The sequence below is a fragment of the Boeremia exigua genome (assembly GCF_020726555.1).
Source record: "Boeremia exigua strain MPI-SDFR-AT-0100 chromosome Unknown C7974scaffold_4, whole genome shotgun sequence".
Taxonomy (NCBI): domain Eukaryota; kingdom Fungi; phylum Ascomycota; class Dothideomycetes; order Pleosporales; family Didymellaceae; genus Boeremia; species Boeremia exigua.
In genome coordinates this window covers 1,137,591-1,149,921 of record NW_025763521.1, presented here as the reverse complement: position 1 = coordinate 1,149,921, position 12,331 = coordinate 1,137,591, and the positions used below count along the sequence as shown (strand labels likewise).

Here is a 12,331-nt window from a genome sequence, read left to right as displayed (position 1 = left end):
TAAAGCATCTTATAAGATAAAGGCTAAGCAAGCTAACGTACCTTATAGGCGAGTTAGACACTAGGCGAGTTAGACACTTTTACTAAGCCCCTACTAAACCTCCCCCTATTATAGCCTAAAACACTATAAACTAGCGCTGTATAAGGCAAAATAAGCTATAATATTACTTAGATACCTCTTCTACCTTAGTCTTGCACGTTTGCGTATTATGTCCTGTCTAGTTGCACTGTCTATAGCGCCTTTAGGTTAGCTTAGCCCTATTAGCGCGCTCTTGCTTCTTTACCTTCTTCCTATTACTACGCGCCCTAAACTCCTTTAGAGTAGTTAATTGCTGCCTATCCTTAACTATTAAGGTCCCTTCTACCTTAACTTGCTTTCTTTTATATAATTTATGTTGCGTAGCAGCCTTGTTAGCTACTTAAAGCTTAGTAATTTCCTGTTGCGCTAATACTAGCTTGTGCGCAATAATAGCTACCCCCTTTAAGACCTTCTTAAACGCTTTAACTAGAGACGTTAGTAAGCTATTTATATGCCTCTAAATCCTTATCTTTATAAGTATTAATTGCAACCTAAGTTCTAGGGTATTGCTTAGGGTTTGCAACTACTAGAGCTCCCTATTAATAGGGAGTAGTAGTAATAGAGTGCGCAGCTTTATATTAAGGGCTAATATAACCCGTTCTAGGTTAAATAGGACTAGTCCAGTGCCTTGGAACCCTCCCTAGATGTTGCTAGGAGTAATTGCAGCATTATAGGCGCGTATAAAGCATAGTAGGAACTTAGACTTTATAATATAGTTAATCTAATTGCGTATAAGTATTTTAGCTTAGCGCCTATATACCTTCTTTAAAGTAGTAAAATAACCTACATTAAGGGGCTATATAAGGTGTAATAAGTAAGTAGGCAAATAGAGAGTAATTATCTTATTATCCTTGCAGTATTGCTAGAATTTAAGAGAGTTGTAGCTCTTATAACTATTAATAATAAGCAAATAGTAGCTGCTAATAGTACGCTGCTTTGTATACTTATTAAAGTGCTCTATCTAGTCTAGACTAAGCTTATTAGTAGTCTAGCTATTATTAGAGACCCTAATAACCTAGTCTTGAGGCAGTTCTTCCTTCTTATACTAGGTAGAGAGGTAGTAGTAGGCCTTAAAGATAAAGAAGGCTAGAATAGCCTATTCTTTAGTATTAATGCCTACTATAGCTATAGCCTACTCCTAGTTGCCTAGCTAGACTGCCTTTAGCCGACCTCGTTGTTCTAAAGCTATAATAACTACTTCTTAGAAGGTCTAGCCTATTATAAAGCCTGTCTTGTTAAAGTTGTATGTGTCTTTATTCTAGATGCTATACTTAGCTTTAACATTAGCTACTAGGCTATACTAGCCCTGTAGGACCTTAGAGTCCTTATAGAGGGCTCTCTTATAGTTATACTTGCGATTAAACTTAACTATAAGCTCTAGCTGCTGCTTAACAAATATACTAGGCTAGTTTATGCTAATAGGGCCTAGATTGCGCTTAGCGCGCAAAGAATTAGCTATAGTAGCTATATCTGCAAGCTAAGGGGGAAAACTATGCGTAATAAGCTTAAGGACATGCTTAATAATTACCTTCTCCTTATTATTATCTAGGTTCTGCATATTAGGTATAGAAACCGCTTGTAAAGGCTGTCTAGTGCGTTAGTTACTTAGTGTGCTTTAAGGAACGCTATAGAGAGTAGTAGCGCGTTATAGTAATAGAGTCGCGTCTTGTTTAAGAGCCTAGAGTGTAAGCTGTATCTAAGCTTCCTTTAACGCGTTTAACTAGTATTATTAAGGAGGTATTAGTATAGAGGGTAAAGTTTAGTAGGGGCTTAGCAAAAGTGTCTAACTTGCCTAGTGTCTAACTTGCCTATAAGGTATATTATAGGATTTATAAGATAAATAACTAGTATTCTATAAGAATCCTATAAGACTTTAGGATAGAGTTCTATAAGACTATAAGATTCTATAAGATAGCTTAAGTATATAATAAGTAGAAATATAACCTTTATAGTTTATATTTAACTTAAGTATTAATCTATAATATTAGATCTTAACTTAACTTTTAAGCTAGATAGTCTACTCTATACTACTTATTATTACCTCTTACCCTTAAGATAGATAGATTATATCTATACTCCTTAGTATAAGACCCCTTTAGTTTCCCTAATAGTATTTATCTCTAAGAACTAATTAAATAGTACTTATAAGCTTTGCTTAAAGTATAACCTTAATAGGTTATTATCTTTATACTAGTTAGACTAGTAGTAGTAGGCTTTAAAGATAATATAGAGTAGAATAGCCTACTCTATAGTATTAATACCCTAGATAACTATTATCTACTTATAATTGCCTAGCTAGACTACCTTTGCCTATCTATAGTTCTCTAAAGCTATAATAACTACTCTAGAGCTTATCTAGCCTATTATAAAGCCTATCTTATTAAAGTTATAAGTATTATTATTCTAGAAACTATACTTAGCTTTAGTATTAGCTATAAGGTTAAACTAGCCCTATATAACCTTAGGATCCTTATAGAGGGCTTACTTATAGTTATACTTATAATTAAAAACTACTTTAAGCTCCTCCTAATATAAAACAAATATACTAGCCTAGTTTAAGCTAATAGGTGCTAAACTATACTCTTTCTATAGAGAATTAGTAATATTAGTTATATCTATAAGCTAGGGGGGTTATCCTTACTTAGCTAGCTTAAGTATATATATAATAATTACCTACTTCTTAGTATTAGTTAGATTCTATAAATTAGCTATAGTATTAATATATAAAGGTTATCTAGCACGTCTTATATATAGTGTTATTTTAAAGGTGCTATAGATAGCTATAGCACGTTATATAGAGAGCTCTAGGTCTTATTTAAGAGCTTAGATTATAAGCTATATCTAATATTCTTTTAATGCGTTAAGCTATTGTTGTTGTAGAGGTATTAGTAGAGGTTAGTGTTTTAGTAGGGTCTTAGCAAAAGTGCGCTGTTTGCCTATATATGCTGCTTGCCTATAATATACGTTAGTTTATATACTTACTTATTACTAAGTAAGTTATATAACTATAATTATAAGTTTTACTTACTATACTTTTATAACTGAGATAGAACCTAGTTAGTTACTTATTATACTATGCTGCACTTTTTTATAAAATTATAATACATGCAAGGCTACGTGGCGCTAATAGAGTGACACCCCTTGCGATGTAGAAGAGACTACTGGTCATATGGGCTACTTACAATCTCTCAAACGCAAACAGTATAGCATTTCGAATATCGCAAATTGTGCTCATCACGACAAAAACCGTCCGGGTACCCGGATCTGCGCACGCAAGGCTGAGGGCAAGCTTCTGTAAGCTGAGTGAGCGAGGTAAGCTAGACACGGCGACCAAACTCTAACAAGCAGATATTCCTCGACGCCCAGCTGCACATGGACGACCACAACAGTGACCTCTCTGAAGATGTCGATGACGGCGACTTCGACCTTACCGAAGGCTCCGATGACGGGTTCGGGTTTGCCTGGTCGGATACTGAAGAGCAATCAGCATCGTCGTCCCCCGTCGTTGTCGATAAATTCGAATACAGCAAGCTTAAGCTGGAGAAGAACACCAGCTTTCGTTTGCTTGCACTCCAGCCCCGACCAGGAACAAGCTTGGACGTTAAGTGCAAACTGCGCGACGTGGACTTGCACGCCGAAGACTGTCCTGACTACGAAGCTTTATCGTACACTTGGGGCAATCAGCCCGAATATTTCGGGATCACAGTCAACAGCCAAAGTCTGAAGATAACTGGAAACCTGATAGATGCATTGCGCAATCTTCGACCCCAGGAGCAGGAGGAGGAGCGTCTGTTGTGGGTTGACGCGATTTGTATCAACCAGTCTGATGAAGAGGAGAAGACGCACCAGGTGCGTCAAATGGGAGATATTTACAGGAGAGCAAAACGCGTCGTTGTCTGGTTGGGTGACAGCGATCAACTAAAAGATGTGGTCTTCGAGTTCTTGACATGGGGCCCACAAGACAATAATCACATAGAATACCTGAGGGATTCGTGGGAAAACAACCCAGTACTTCAGCCGCTGAAGAAGGACGTGCAGGCCAGCATGACACATCTACTACGTCATCCATGGTTCACAAGAGTCTGGGTGATACAAGAGGTTGCGCAAAGCCGGTCAGCCGTTGTCATGCGTGGGCACTACTCGGTAGAGGCCGCCACGTTTGCACAACTTCCTGACCTCATTGGAGTCCCTGTAGACCGCCATTGCCGACAAGTGTTCAACGTTATGCCGGGTATGAGATACGCCCCAGTCTCACAAGCTGCGGACTTCAACCAGAATGGGACCTGGATCCATCGAAGTCTGCGGACATTACTAGGCGACTTCCGAGAGAGCCAGTCGACCGAGCCAAAGGATAAGATCTTTGCGTTGCTCGGCCTATCAACAGAGCATGAGGAAGCCAGCGCAAGGCTGAGCTATAGCAAAAAAGAGAAAGAATTTGTTAATGCTATTATTGCATCACTGATTCCTGCGGTACCTCAGGAAGCGTTGCCAGCGTGGACATTGTCAGCGTTCTGGGCGAATCTTGATTGTTTGGAGGACTGTCTAATAAAGTACGCTTTCCAGATGGGCTCTAAAGCATGGCCATGGGCGAAAGAACTGGTCAAAACCGGAGCGTTGAACTGTGACACAAAGCTCAGTATCTTGTCGTTTGCAGCGAAATATAACTGGGGTAAGATGATTGCGCTGCTGTTGGAGACGGGGCACATCGACCCTAATATGGCAGACGAGACACTCCTAGACTGGGAAGCGGAGGTGGGGTTCAACAACGTACTGAACACTCTCTTGGAGAAAGCCATGTTCTATCCCAAATCGACTGGCCAAGCAGAACGATTGCCCTTGAAACGTGCGATAGGGGACGCCGAGAAGAATGCAATCAGCCTCTGGTTGGAAAAAGAGGAGAACGATTGTGAATTCCAAGATGAAATGGGACGTACACCTCTGAGCTGGGCTGCGGGCTATCACTATGGGACATGGATGGTCGAAGCCTTGCTCAAGGCAAGAAAGTGCAATCTCGAGTTGGTGGATGAAATCGGCTTCACGCCATTGATGTGGGGGACACAAGCGGAGAACATCAATACAATGAGACTACTACTAGACGCGGATGAGGCTTTGAACGGGGGGCGGGTGCGGGTGACCACGTTGCAGGCGGCTATGAGTCTTGGAGGCCCCCCTGGTTACGAGGACATCTATCGCCCGCTGATCGACTATGACCGGGAGCGTCGAAATCACTATGATTAGTTGGACCCGGGTTACACGTGACTTTGAAGAAGTGACATGGAAGTATATTATATACTCAAGGACATTTGCAGAGGCAAACGACCACCTATTAGTAGTCGAAACCCCGGGGCTGTATTCTCTGTCTGATGCGATGACATGCTGCTCGATCAATCGTTGTTTGTTTGAAGCGCCATCGGCCCTTCAGTCTGAGTGAGTACCACCAGAAGCAGCCTGGACGTGGCTATGCATCCAAAGGTACTTCACACTGTCACCCACCAGTCGTGGACTAAGATCCGCCTGCACTTCGCGGAACCAGTTGCAGCTGTGGGATCGGGCACCGGAAGCAGCGACATTTCGCCATTGTCTCTCTTCGCGCAAGATGTCAGCGTGAAGTCCTTTCGTAGCGTTTCAGGACATTCTTCGGAAAGGGCAAGTCTCCACCCGTGGTCAACATACCATAGCGCGCCAACAGGCGCAAAGTAGTAATAGAATGGCGTTTAGAAAGGTAGATAATGGAGCCTGAAAGTGTTAAATGTTCATATCTATTACAGCAAGTCACTGCTCGATCACGTACCATGATCACAGAGAAGGTGCAAGTCACCTGATCTTACTCACCAACCTGCACGATCACACCAGCAGGGGAGTAATCTCTAATTAGCTTGGCATCTTAGCCTGATCCTACTCTAAAATAGGGTATGTGTTCAAGTAATAACAACGGCCTTAGGTTGTTCGTAATCCCTAATTAACAACAATATCCTGCTACATTGTATGTTACTTACTACATAGCTACAAGGTTATTACTAATAATATAAATACTCTAGGTTATAAACATAGTGTTGGTGCTAAAATCTCTATAGCTAACTTTTACAAACGCCTCATTATACCTGCCTCCCCTACCCCTTGATACTTTGCGCGTAACCTGCTTATAGCGTAGATGCTCTGTATTGCACACGCGGCTTTAGTGCTGAAATCTCTATAGCTGGCTTCTGTAAACGGCTTATGTCTGCCTCCCTTCTCCCTGACCTGCTTGCCTTGCTATCCCCCCCTCTGCCTTACCTACTCAGTCACCAACGCCTCACGTGTGGCCTGCCGCGCCGCCGCCAGATTCTGGCTCACCGCGTAAATGCTCTGCATGGCAAACGCCGCGTCGGTGCTGATGTCCTTGTATGTGCCTCCCTGGATATAGATATAATGCTATTAGCTCTAAGTACCCTAGCACTTTATGTGTATAGCTTCTTCTACAAGGTATATAGACATGTTCTCGTTGTTTATGCCCTTCTGCAAACACCCTCTCCGCCTCAGCCTACTCGAGCACGTCCTCAGCCTACTCAATCACCAACACCTCGCGCGTGACCTGCTGCGCCGCGGCTACATTCCCGCTCACCGCGTAAATACTCTGCATCGCAAACGCCGCCTCCGTGCTGAAATCCTCCCACCCGCCATCCCGCCCCCCCTCCGCCTCCGCCTCCTCCCGTACCCGCCCACTCAGCCCAACACACCGCTCGTACGCCTGCAGCGCGTGACCCACAAGCCCGAGCGCATGCCACACGCGCCCAACATTAAACTCCGCCTCCTGCGCCAACACCGCCCGGCCCTCCTGGAGCCTGAGCTCGTAGTACCGGTGCACGAAACTAAGGCCTTGTTGGATCTGGAACTGGCGGTTCTCGCTCAGCCGTTTCATGGCGTGCTGGATGTACGCGGTGCCGATGGCGAGGTTGAGCACGGGATCGTGCGGGACGAGTGCGTAGGCGCGGAAATAGTAGTTCAGGGCTGCCATGTAGCTGCCGCCTGCGATGAGGACGTGTGCGTAGAGGGCGAAGAGCGCGGGGTCGTGGCCGCGCACGGCGGGGAGGGTGGTTGCGTTGACGCCGGCGTGGGCGCGAGCGCGGTTGGCGCGGAAGTTGTAGAGGGGGCGTTGCGCCGGGGGTAAGAGCGCGAAGTCGGTCGTTTTGATGTAGCGCATGAGGACTTTGTGGGCGGGGCCGGTGGCGTAGCCGGCGGGTGCGGAGGTGAGGCGGTTTGCACACGAGTAGAGACGGAATAGGTCGGAGCCGAAGGGGTGTTCGCGCAGGAGCCAGCGGATGGCGGAGGAGGCCTGGGTGGAGTCGTCGAGGGCGAGGGCGGCGGCGAGGCGGGTGAGCTGGAGAGTGTGGGTGTAGTCAGAGTGGCGGGCGAAGATGTTGGACGCGAGGCCGATGTCGAGCGTGCTGAAGGCGGGGGAGGCGTCGCCGGTTCGGGCCATCAAGAGCGCGTAGCGGGCAAACGCGTCGCACCAGGTGTCGAAGTGGACGCCCCAGAAGTCGGTGGGTGCGACGTCTGGTCTCTCGCGCAGCTCGGGGGACGTCTCGCCGTCTTCGACGTTGTTGGCGACGACGGCGAGCATCATCAGAGCCGATTCTTTCCAGAAGTCGCCCGCGCCGATGCGGCGGAAGTAGCCCTTGAAGTCCTCCTTTTTGTCGGCGTAGAACAGGTCGAATGTAGAGAACTCTTCGATCAGCTCGCGAGTGATGGACAGTACAGTACTGATAGCCTCTTCATCACCGTCTTCAGCGGCGTCGTAGAGATCGTCCAGTTTCTGGAAGCTGGCAACAATCTCGCGGTGCTGAGCACGAGCAGCCGTGAGATCGTCAGCGTTGTCTTCGGCGAGTTTCTGGAGCTTTTTGCGGAAGATACGGTGATCGATAGCGTCCATCGGCACGTCTGTGCCCTCTAGATGCTTAGGCTCGAGTATGCGCGACCGCAACGTCGACGATTCTTGCTGGGCCTGCAGGTCGAACGGAAGAAATGTCTGCGTTTTGGGAGGCTTAGGGGCGGTTCGTTTCGTCCGGAATAGACCTTTCGCTGGACGCTCCCTGGGCGGTGCAAGAGACGGCCGCTCCCCGTTGCCATCGTCATCTTCATCGTCATCGTCGTCGTCCGCGTCTGCGAGCGCCCTCCTCATGAGTTTCCTCTGCTTCTTCATCGCATCCTTCTTCTTGCCATGGTTGCCGCGAGACTTTCTCCGCCAATCCTCGTAGTGACTCCTAATCTCACGCAACCTTGAGTATCCGATTCTGCGCAGCTTGACAAGACCGCGGTTCCGGTAGCAGGCGTCTGCGCGTTCCATAGCCTCCTGCGGCATATCATGCACCTCGAAGAACTTGGCCAGCACAGCGAGGTCGTCGACCGTATCGGCCGTCCACCCTACGAGGATGGGTATAATCTGCTCGGCCCTCTCGGGCTGGCCCAAGTTCTTGTACACCGTGTACAGCCCGAGATAGCTCATGAGACTCATCTCACTGGAGTTGCTCTCCAGCAGCGGCTCGTAGAAGCGCAGAGCCTCTGTGTCGTGGCCGGTGGAATGAAGTGCATCGGCAATTACCCGGAACAGATCCAGATAGTCCCACATGAGGGCGTCTGAGCTCTTGTCGTCCGGCTCAAGCATCTGCAGATGGTACATTGCTTCGTCGTAGTCGTCGGCGCTCCTACGCAACCGGAACAGACCCATCTTGACTCTGATCTCCAGTGGAAGCGTTTCGCCATACTTTGCCGACTCGGACTTGCGCTTGAAGTCAAAGACCTCGACACGTCGTGGCTCATCGTCAATATCAAACTCGCGGTCGTCCTTTTCTTCGTCCCAGAATGTTTCGTTCCGTCGGCCCTGCTTCCATCTCGATAGATCCTTGAGGCGTTTTAGACCGTGATCGTAGTCGCCAGTTCTGTCCACCAAGTCCAGGTAGATATTGATCAACTCCCAGTCGAGGTCGCTCGTCTTTGGATCGCGACCAGGACCGGTGAAGACTTCAATAGCCTGGTCAAACTCTTCAATGATCTTGGGTAGATGGCGCTTCGTCTGCTTCGAAGTCGAGGTGCCCATCATAGCCATGATCTTCAACACCTCAGTGTCAGGGTCTTGTTTCTGCTCCCGCAGCGTCTTCAGCATCTTCGTGCCGAGGTTCACACACTTCGAGACGTGTCCCAGACGAGCTTCAATCTCCAGCTTCAGACTGCGCGCTTCGTAGTTGGTCACGTCGAGAGCGATGATGGATTTGAGACACTGTAGGACGACCGCTGTCTTGACCTCGTCAGTGTATGTCGGATGTTCTGTTGTGTCTAGCCTTTTGATGCGCTCGATGATGAGGTGCCACAGCTCTGGATCGCGCTTCGTAGGTGCACCAATAATCAGAGACTCAATCGAGTTCAGCTCCTCGCCCATGGCTGCGTAGCACTCAGCCACGAGGTTGTGGGCATCGAAGATCTCGGGATTCAGCTGGACAGCCTTCTGCCCGTACACGAGAGCCGCAGAGTAGTCGCGAGCAATAAATCTCTCGTTAGCAGCGCGCTGCAAGCGTTTAAAGTCTGGCCCCGGATCAGCGATCGCGCGAGGACCTCTCTTCCCACTCGGACGCCCGGCTTTCTTCTTGCCGCGCAGCTGCTTTCGAGTAGGGCCCTGGAAGCCGCCTTGCGCTCTGCCTGCAGGCCTGCCGCGGCGCCCTCCACGGCCGCCGCGCTTCGCCTTTGGCCGGGCTCGTTCTTCGACATAACTCTCGTCAATCTCCATCTCGTTGGGATCGCCCTCATCCTGCTCGGCTTCCTCTTCGGAGTAGTCTGCGTCTACCTCCGGATTATCCTTCTCTTCTATCTCGCGCAGCTCCTCGGCTTCAGCCAGCCGACGGTCAAAGTCGCTCTCGTCGGAGCTTTCATCGTAGTCCTGGAACAGCGATTCACGGTATCCGTCTGGCAGATTTGGGTACAGGTCTTCATCTCGAGTGCCGGGTGCTGGGATATAGCCTTCGTGAACGACGGGCTGATTGCTGGCAAAAGCTCTGTTGAAAGGGTCTTGGAAGGTCGAGCTGATATACGGTTCGTGTGCATGCAAGTCCTCTACAGCGCTGAGCGGAATGAGTGGAGTCGGGTGCTGGAAAAGCTGCTCAGAGGGATCAAACGGCTGCGAGTGCGGCAACCCCAACGGGAATTCCAGGTGATGCGACTCAGTGCCTGGAATGCCAGGCCCCTCGTCTGAAAATGTACCTGCAAGTGGTAGGTATCGCGGCCTCTCTGGCGGCAACTCTGAGTCTCCCCACAGCTGATTTAGATAGCCACCCGCCATGGTGTCAGGCTCGTCACGTGTGCATCAGCTGGAACTCAACTTTCTTGTTAGCGGTCGATCATGGCCACGGAGATGACCGCGGATGGTGTTGAATTGCACGACCAGGATGCGCAACGGCGCGACGACGCTAGCAAAGACCCTGACCCCTCAAGTGAAGCCTTAAACTGCAGCAAGCGTCGCGAAACTACAAACTCGTCGGATGAGACCTAAGCTACGCCACAGCGTTCCTGAGGCTATTATAGTCGCTAGCCCTATGAGCGGCGGAGAGGCGTGCGGGAGTAGCTGCATCAGCCACCCAGCAGCAAGCCGCAACATGAAACCGAAACGGCGCACGCACCGCTCCCCAGTCCACACGACCTAATTCCGTTCAAGTCACACTCGCTGCCGTGGGTCAGGTGCTATGTTTTGCATTGCGGGCGATAACGTGCAGGAGCCGGAAGTGCGGTGCCGGGCAGTGTACAATGCGCTCTTGGGTGCCGAATAGCAGTCTTAGCACACGACATAGCACAGTAGCACCTCTCGCCCTTGTTGCGCTGCATTCTTCAGTATATACCCCAACCCTGTTACTGACAGGTCTGCATTCGAATCACTACAGTCACGATGATTCCGCGAATTCTGCTCACGGCGGTTTGCCTCGTCCACGGTGCTTTGTCACGCGCACTTCCACCCACAGCACAGGTCCCGCTGTTGTCTTCGCAGCACCAGGACTCCGCCAAGCCGGAGCATTCGAGCGTTCTGATCGCCTACAAGCGGAATGGGGAGGATCACGAGGCAACATTTCAGTTCCCATTGCGACGGCCCATACGAGGTATGTCGCCCAGAGACCGCCGAACGCCTCCTTCTAATCAGATTGCTAGGATCGGTGCTGCACGATGACCCTTGGCACGACACACACCGAGCCGTGAACTCGATGAAGATTGTGGCCGTGCTGGATGCGGAGACAGCGGCGTTTAGGTCCGAGGACGAGCTGGTGCGGGTGCGCTGCAGAATCGAGCCAGCGTTCAGCGCCGAGGAAGTCAGCGCGGCGTCTGATTCAGGTAGTGAACTGCGTGTCTGGCCGACGTTTGGCGTAGAGGACGGGATTGTGATTCTGGACCGATCGGACTCGAGGTGGTTTCTGGCAGGTAGATCAATAAAGAACATCGAGTGCTGGTGAAGCAATAGCAGAAAGATCAAGTATGCCGCTGTGACAGTCGCGTCCGATAATAGACAACAGGGGTATATTCTTGTGATGCAGCGACCGTAAACCATGCAACTCCAGGCAATGCAAAGCCTCGCGTATTCTATCAGACGTTGTCGCCATCGTTCATGTTGGCCATCTCGTACTCCCCGCCGCCATCTCTCCCCCTGCCTCTCCCCGACCCTCTGACCTCGCCCGCGCTGTCGTCAGCTGGCTTCGTGCTCTTCGTGCTCTTAGTGCCAAAATTAATGGGCCGCAGTTCGCGCCACTGACACGCCCACACGCCGAGAGACGTCATGATGGTCGCGCTCGTCGCCTGCAGGGCCCACCAGAAGAGGTGTGAGGGAATCGCGTGCGTGTATACGGAGGTGACGATCAGGTGGATGAAGTGCACGGTGAGGGCGAAGTCGAGCACGAGCTTCGAGCGTGCAATGAGAAGGAGAATGAAAATAGCACTGGTAACGTCAGCGGTGCGTGGGTGTCGTTGGGGTGCACCCTACCTGGTCAGGCTGTTCAGCACCCAGACCAGCCCCAAGGTCCAGCCCACGGTGGTGTCGCCGCGCAGCGTCTCCCAGTTGAAGATCAGGTCCAGGCTGAGCTCCTTGCCGGCGACCAGAGCCGTGAATAGGATGAGCACCGCGGCGCAGGCGTAGTAGGCGGCCTGCAGGAGCACAATCTGGGATGCAATGCGCGTGGGGGACAGGTCGGCCAGCGCACCAGGCCGTGGAGGGCGGCGTCGGCGGGGCATGAGTGCGCAAAGGGGGCGC

General features: G+C 49.9%; 4 protein-coding genes across 4 annotated transcripts; 2 read left to right on the top strand and 2 right to left on the bottom strand.

Moving 5' to 3' along the window:
- Window positions 1–3,228: 3,228 nt before the first annotated feature.
- On the top strand, window positions 3,229–5,423 carry C7974DRAFT_332457 (heterokaryon incompatibility protein-domain-containing protein). The gene has a single exon (XM_046139112.1). It carries the CDS (start codon window positions 3,451–3,453, stop codon window positions 5,314–5,316), a length of 1,866 nt encoding a protein of 621 aa, XP_045999021.1. The 5' UTR covers window positions 3,229–3,450; the 3' UTR covers window positions 5,317–5,423.
- Window positions 5,424–6,445: 1,022 nt separating this feature from the next.
- C7974DRAFT_332454 (uncharacterized protein) lies at window positions 6,446–10,448 on the bottom strand. The gene has a single exon (XM_046139111.1). The coding sequence runs from the start codon at window positions 10,382–10,384 to the stop codon at window positions 6,620–6,622; it is 3,765 nt and encodes a 1,254-aa protein (XP_045999020.1). The 5' UTR covers window positions 10,385–10,448; the 3' UTR covers window positions 6,446–6,619.
- Window positions 10,449–10,865: 417 nt separating this feature from the next.
- On the top strand, window positions 10,866–11,700 carry C7974DRAFT_148627 (uncharacterized protein). The gene is made up of 2 exons (XM_046135723.1): window positions 10,866–11,192; window positions 11,242–11,700. The coding sequence occupies exons 1-2, from the start codon at window positions 10,985–10,987 to the stop codon at window positions 11,538–11,540; spliced, it is 507 nt and encodes a 168-aa protein (XP_045999019.1). The 5' UTR covers window positions 10,866–10,984; the 3' UTR covers window positions 11,541–11,700.
- C7974DRAFT_308599 (integral membrane protein S linking to the trans Golgi network-domain-containing protein) lies at window positions 11,671–12,312 on the bottom strand (the record flags this gene model as incomplete). The annotated part of the gene is made up of 2 exons (XM_046138178.1): window positions 11,671–12,019; window positions 12,065–12,312. 2 exons carry the CDS (start codon window positions 12,310–12,312, stop codon window positions 11,671–11,673), a joined length of 597 nt encoding a protein of 198 aa, XP_045999018.1.
- Window positions 12,313–12,331: the final 19 nt, after the last annotated feature.

What these genes read in the sequence shown, in the direction of transcription:
- C7974DRAFT_332457 (XM_046139112.1), top strand. Translation starts at nt 3,451, where the DNA reads ATGGACGACCACAACAGTGACCTCTCTGAAGATGTCGATGACGGCGAC.
- C7974DRAFT_148627 (XM_046135723.1), top strand. Translation starts at nt 10,985, where the DNA reads ATGATTCCGCGAATTCTGCTCACGGCGGTTTGCCTCGTCCACGGTGCT. An exon ending in ATTGCGACGGCCCATACGAG is followed by an intron (nt 11,193 to 11,241) that starts GTATGTCGCCCA and finishes TCAGATTGCTAG; the next exon opens with GATCGGTGCTGCACGATGAC.
- C7974DRAFT_332454 (XM_046139111.1), bottom strand. Translation starts at nt 10,384, where the DNA reads ATGGCGGGTGGCTATCTAAATCAGCTGTGGGGAGACTCAGAGTTGCCG.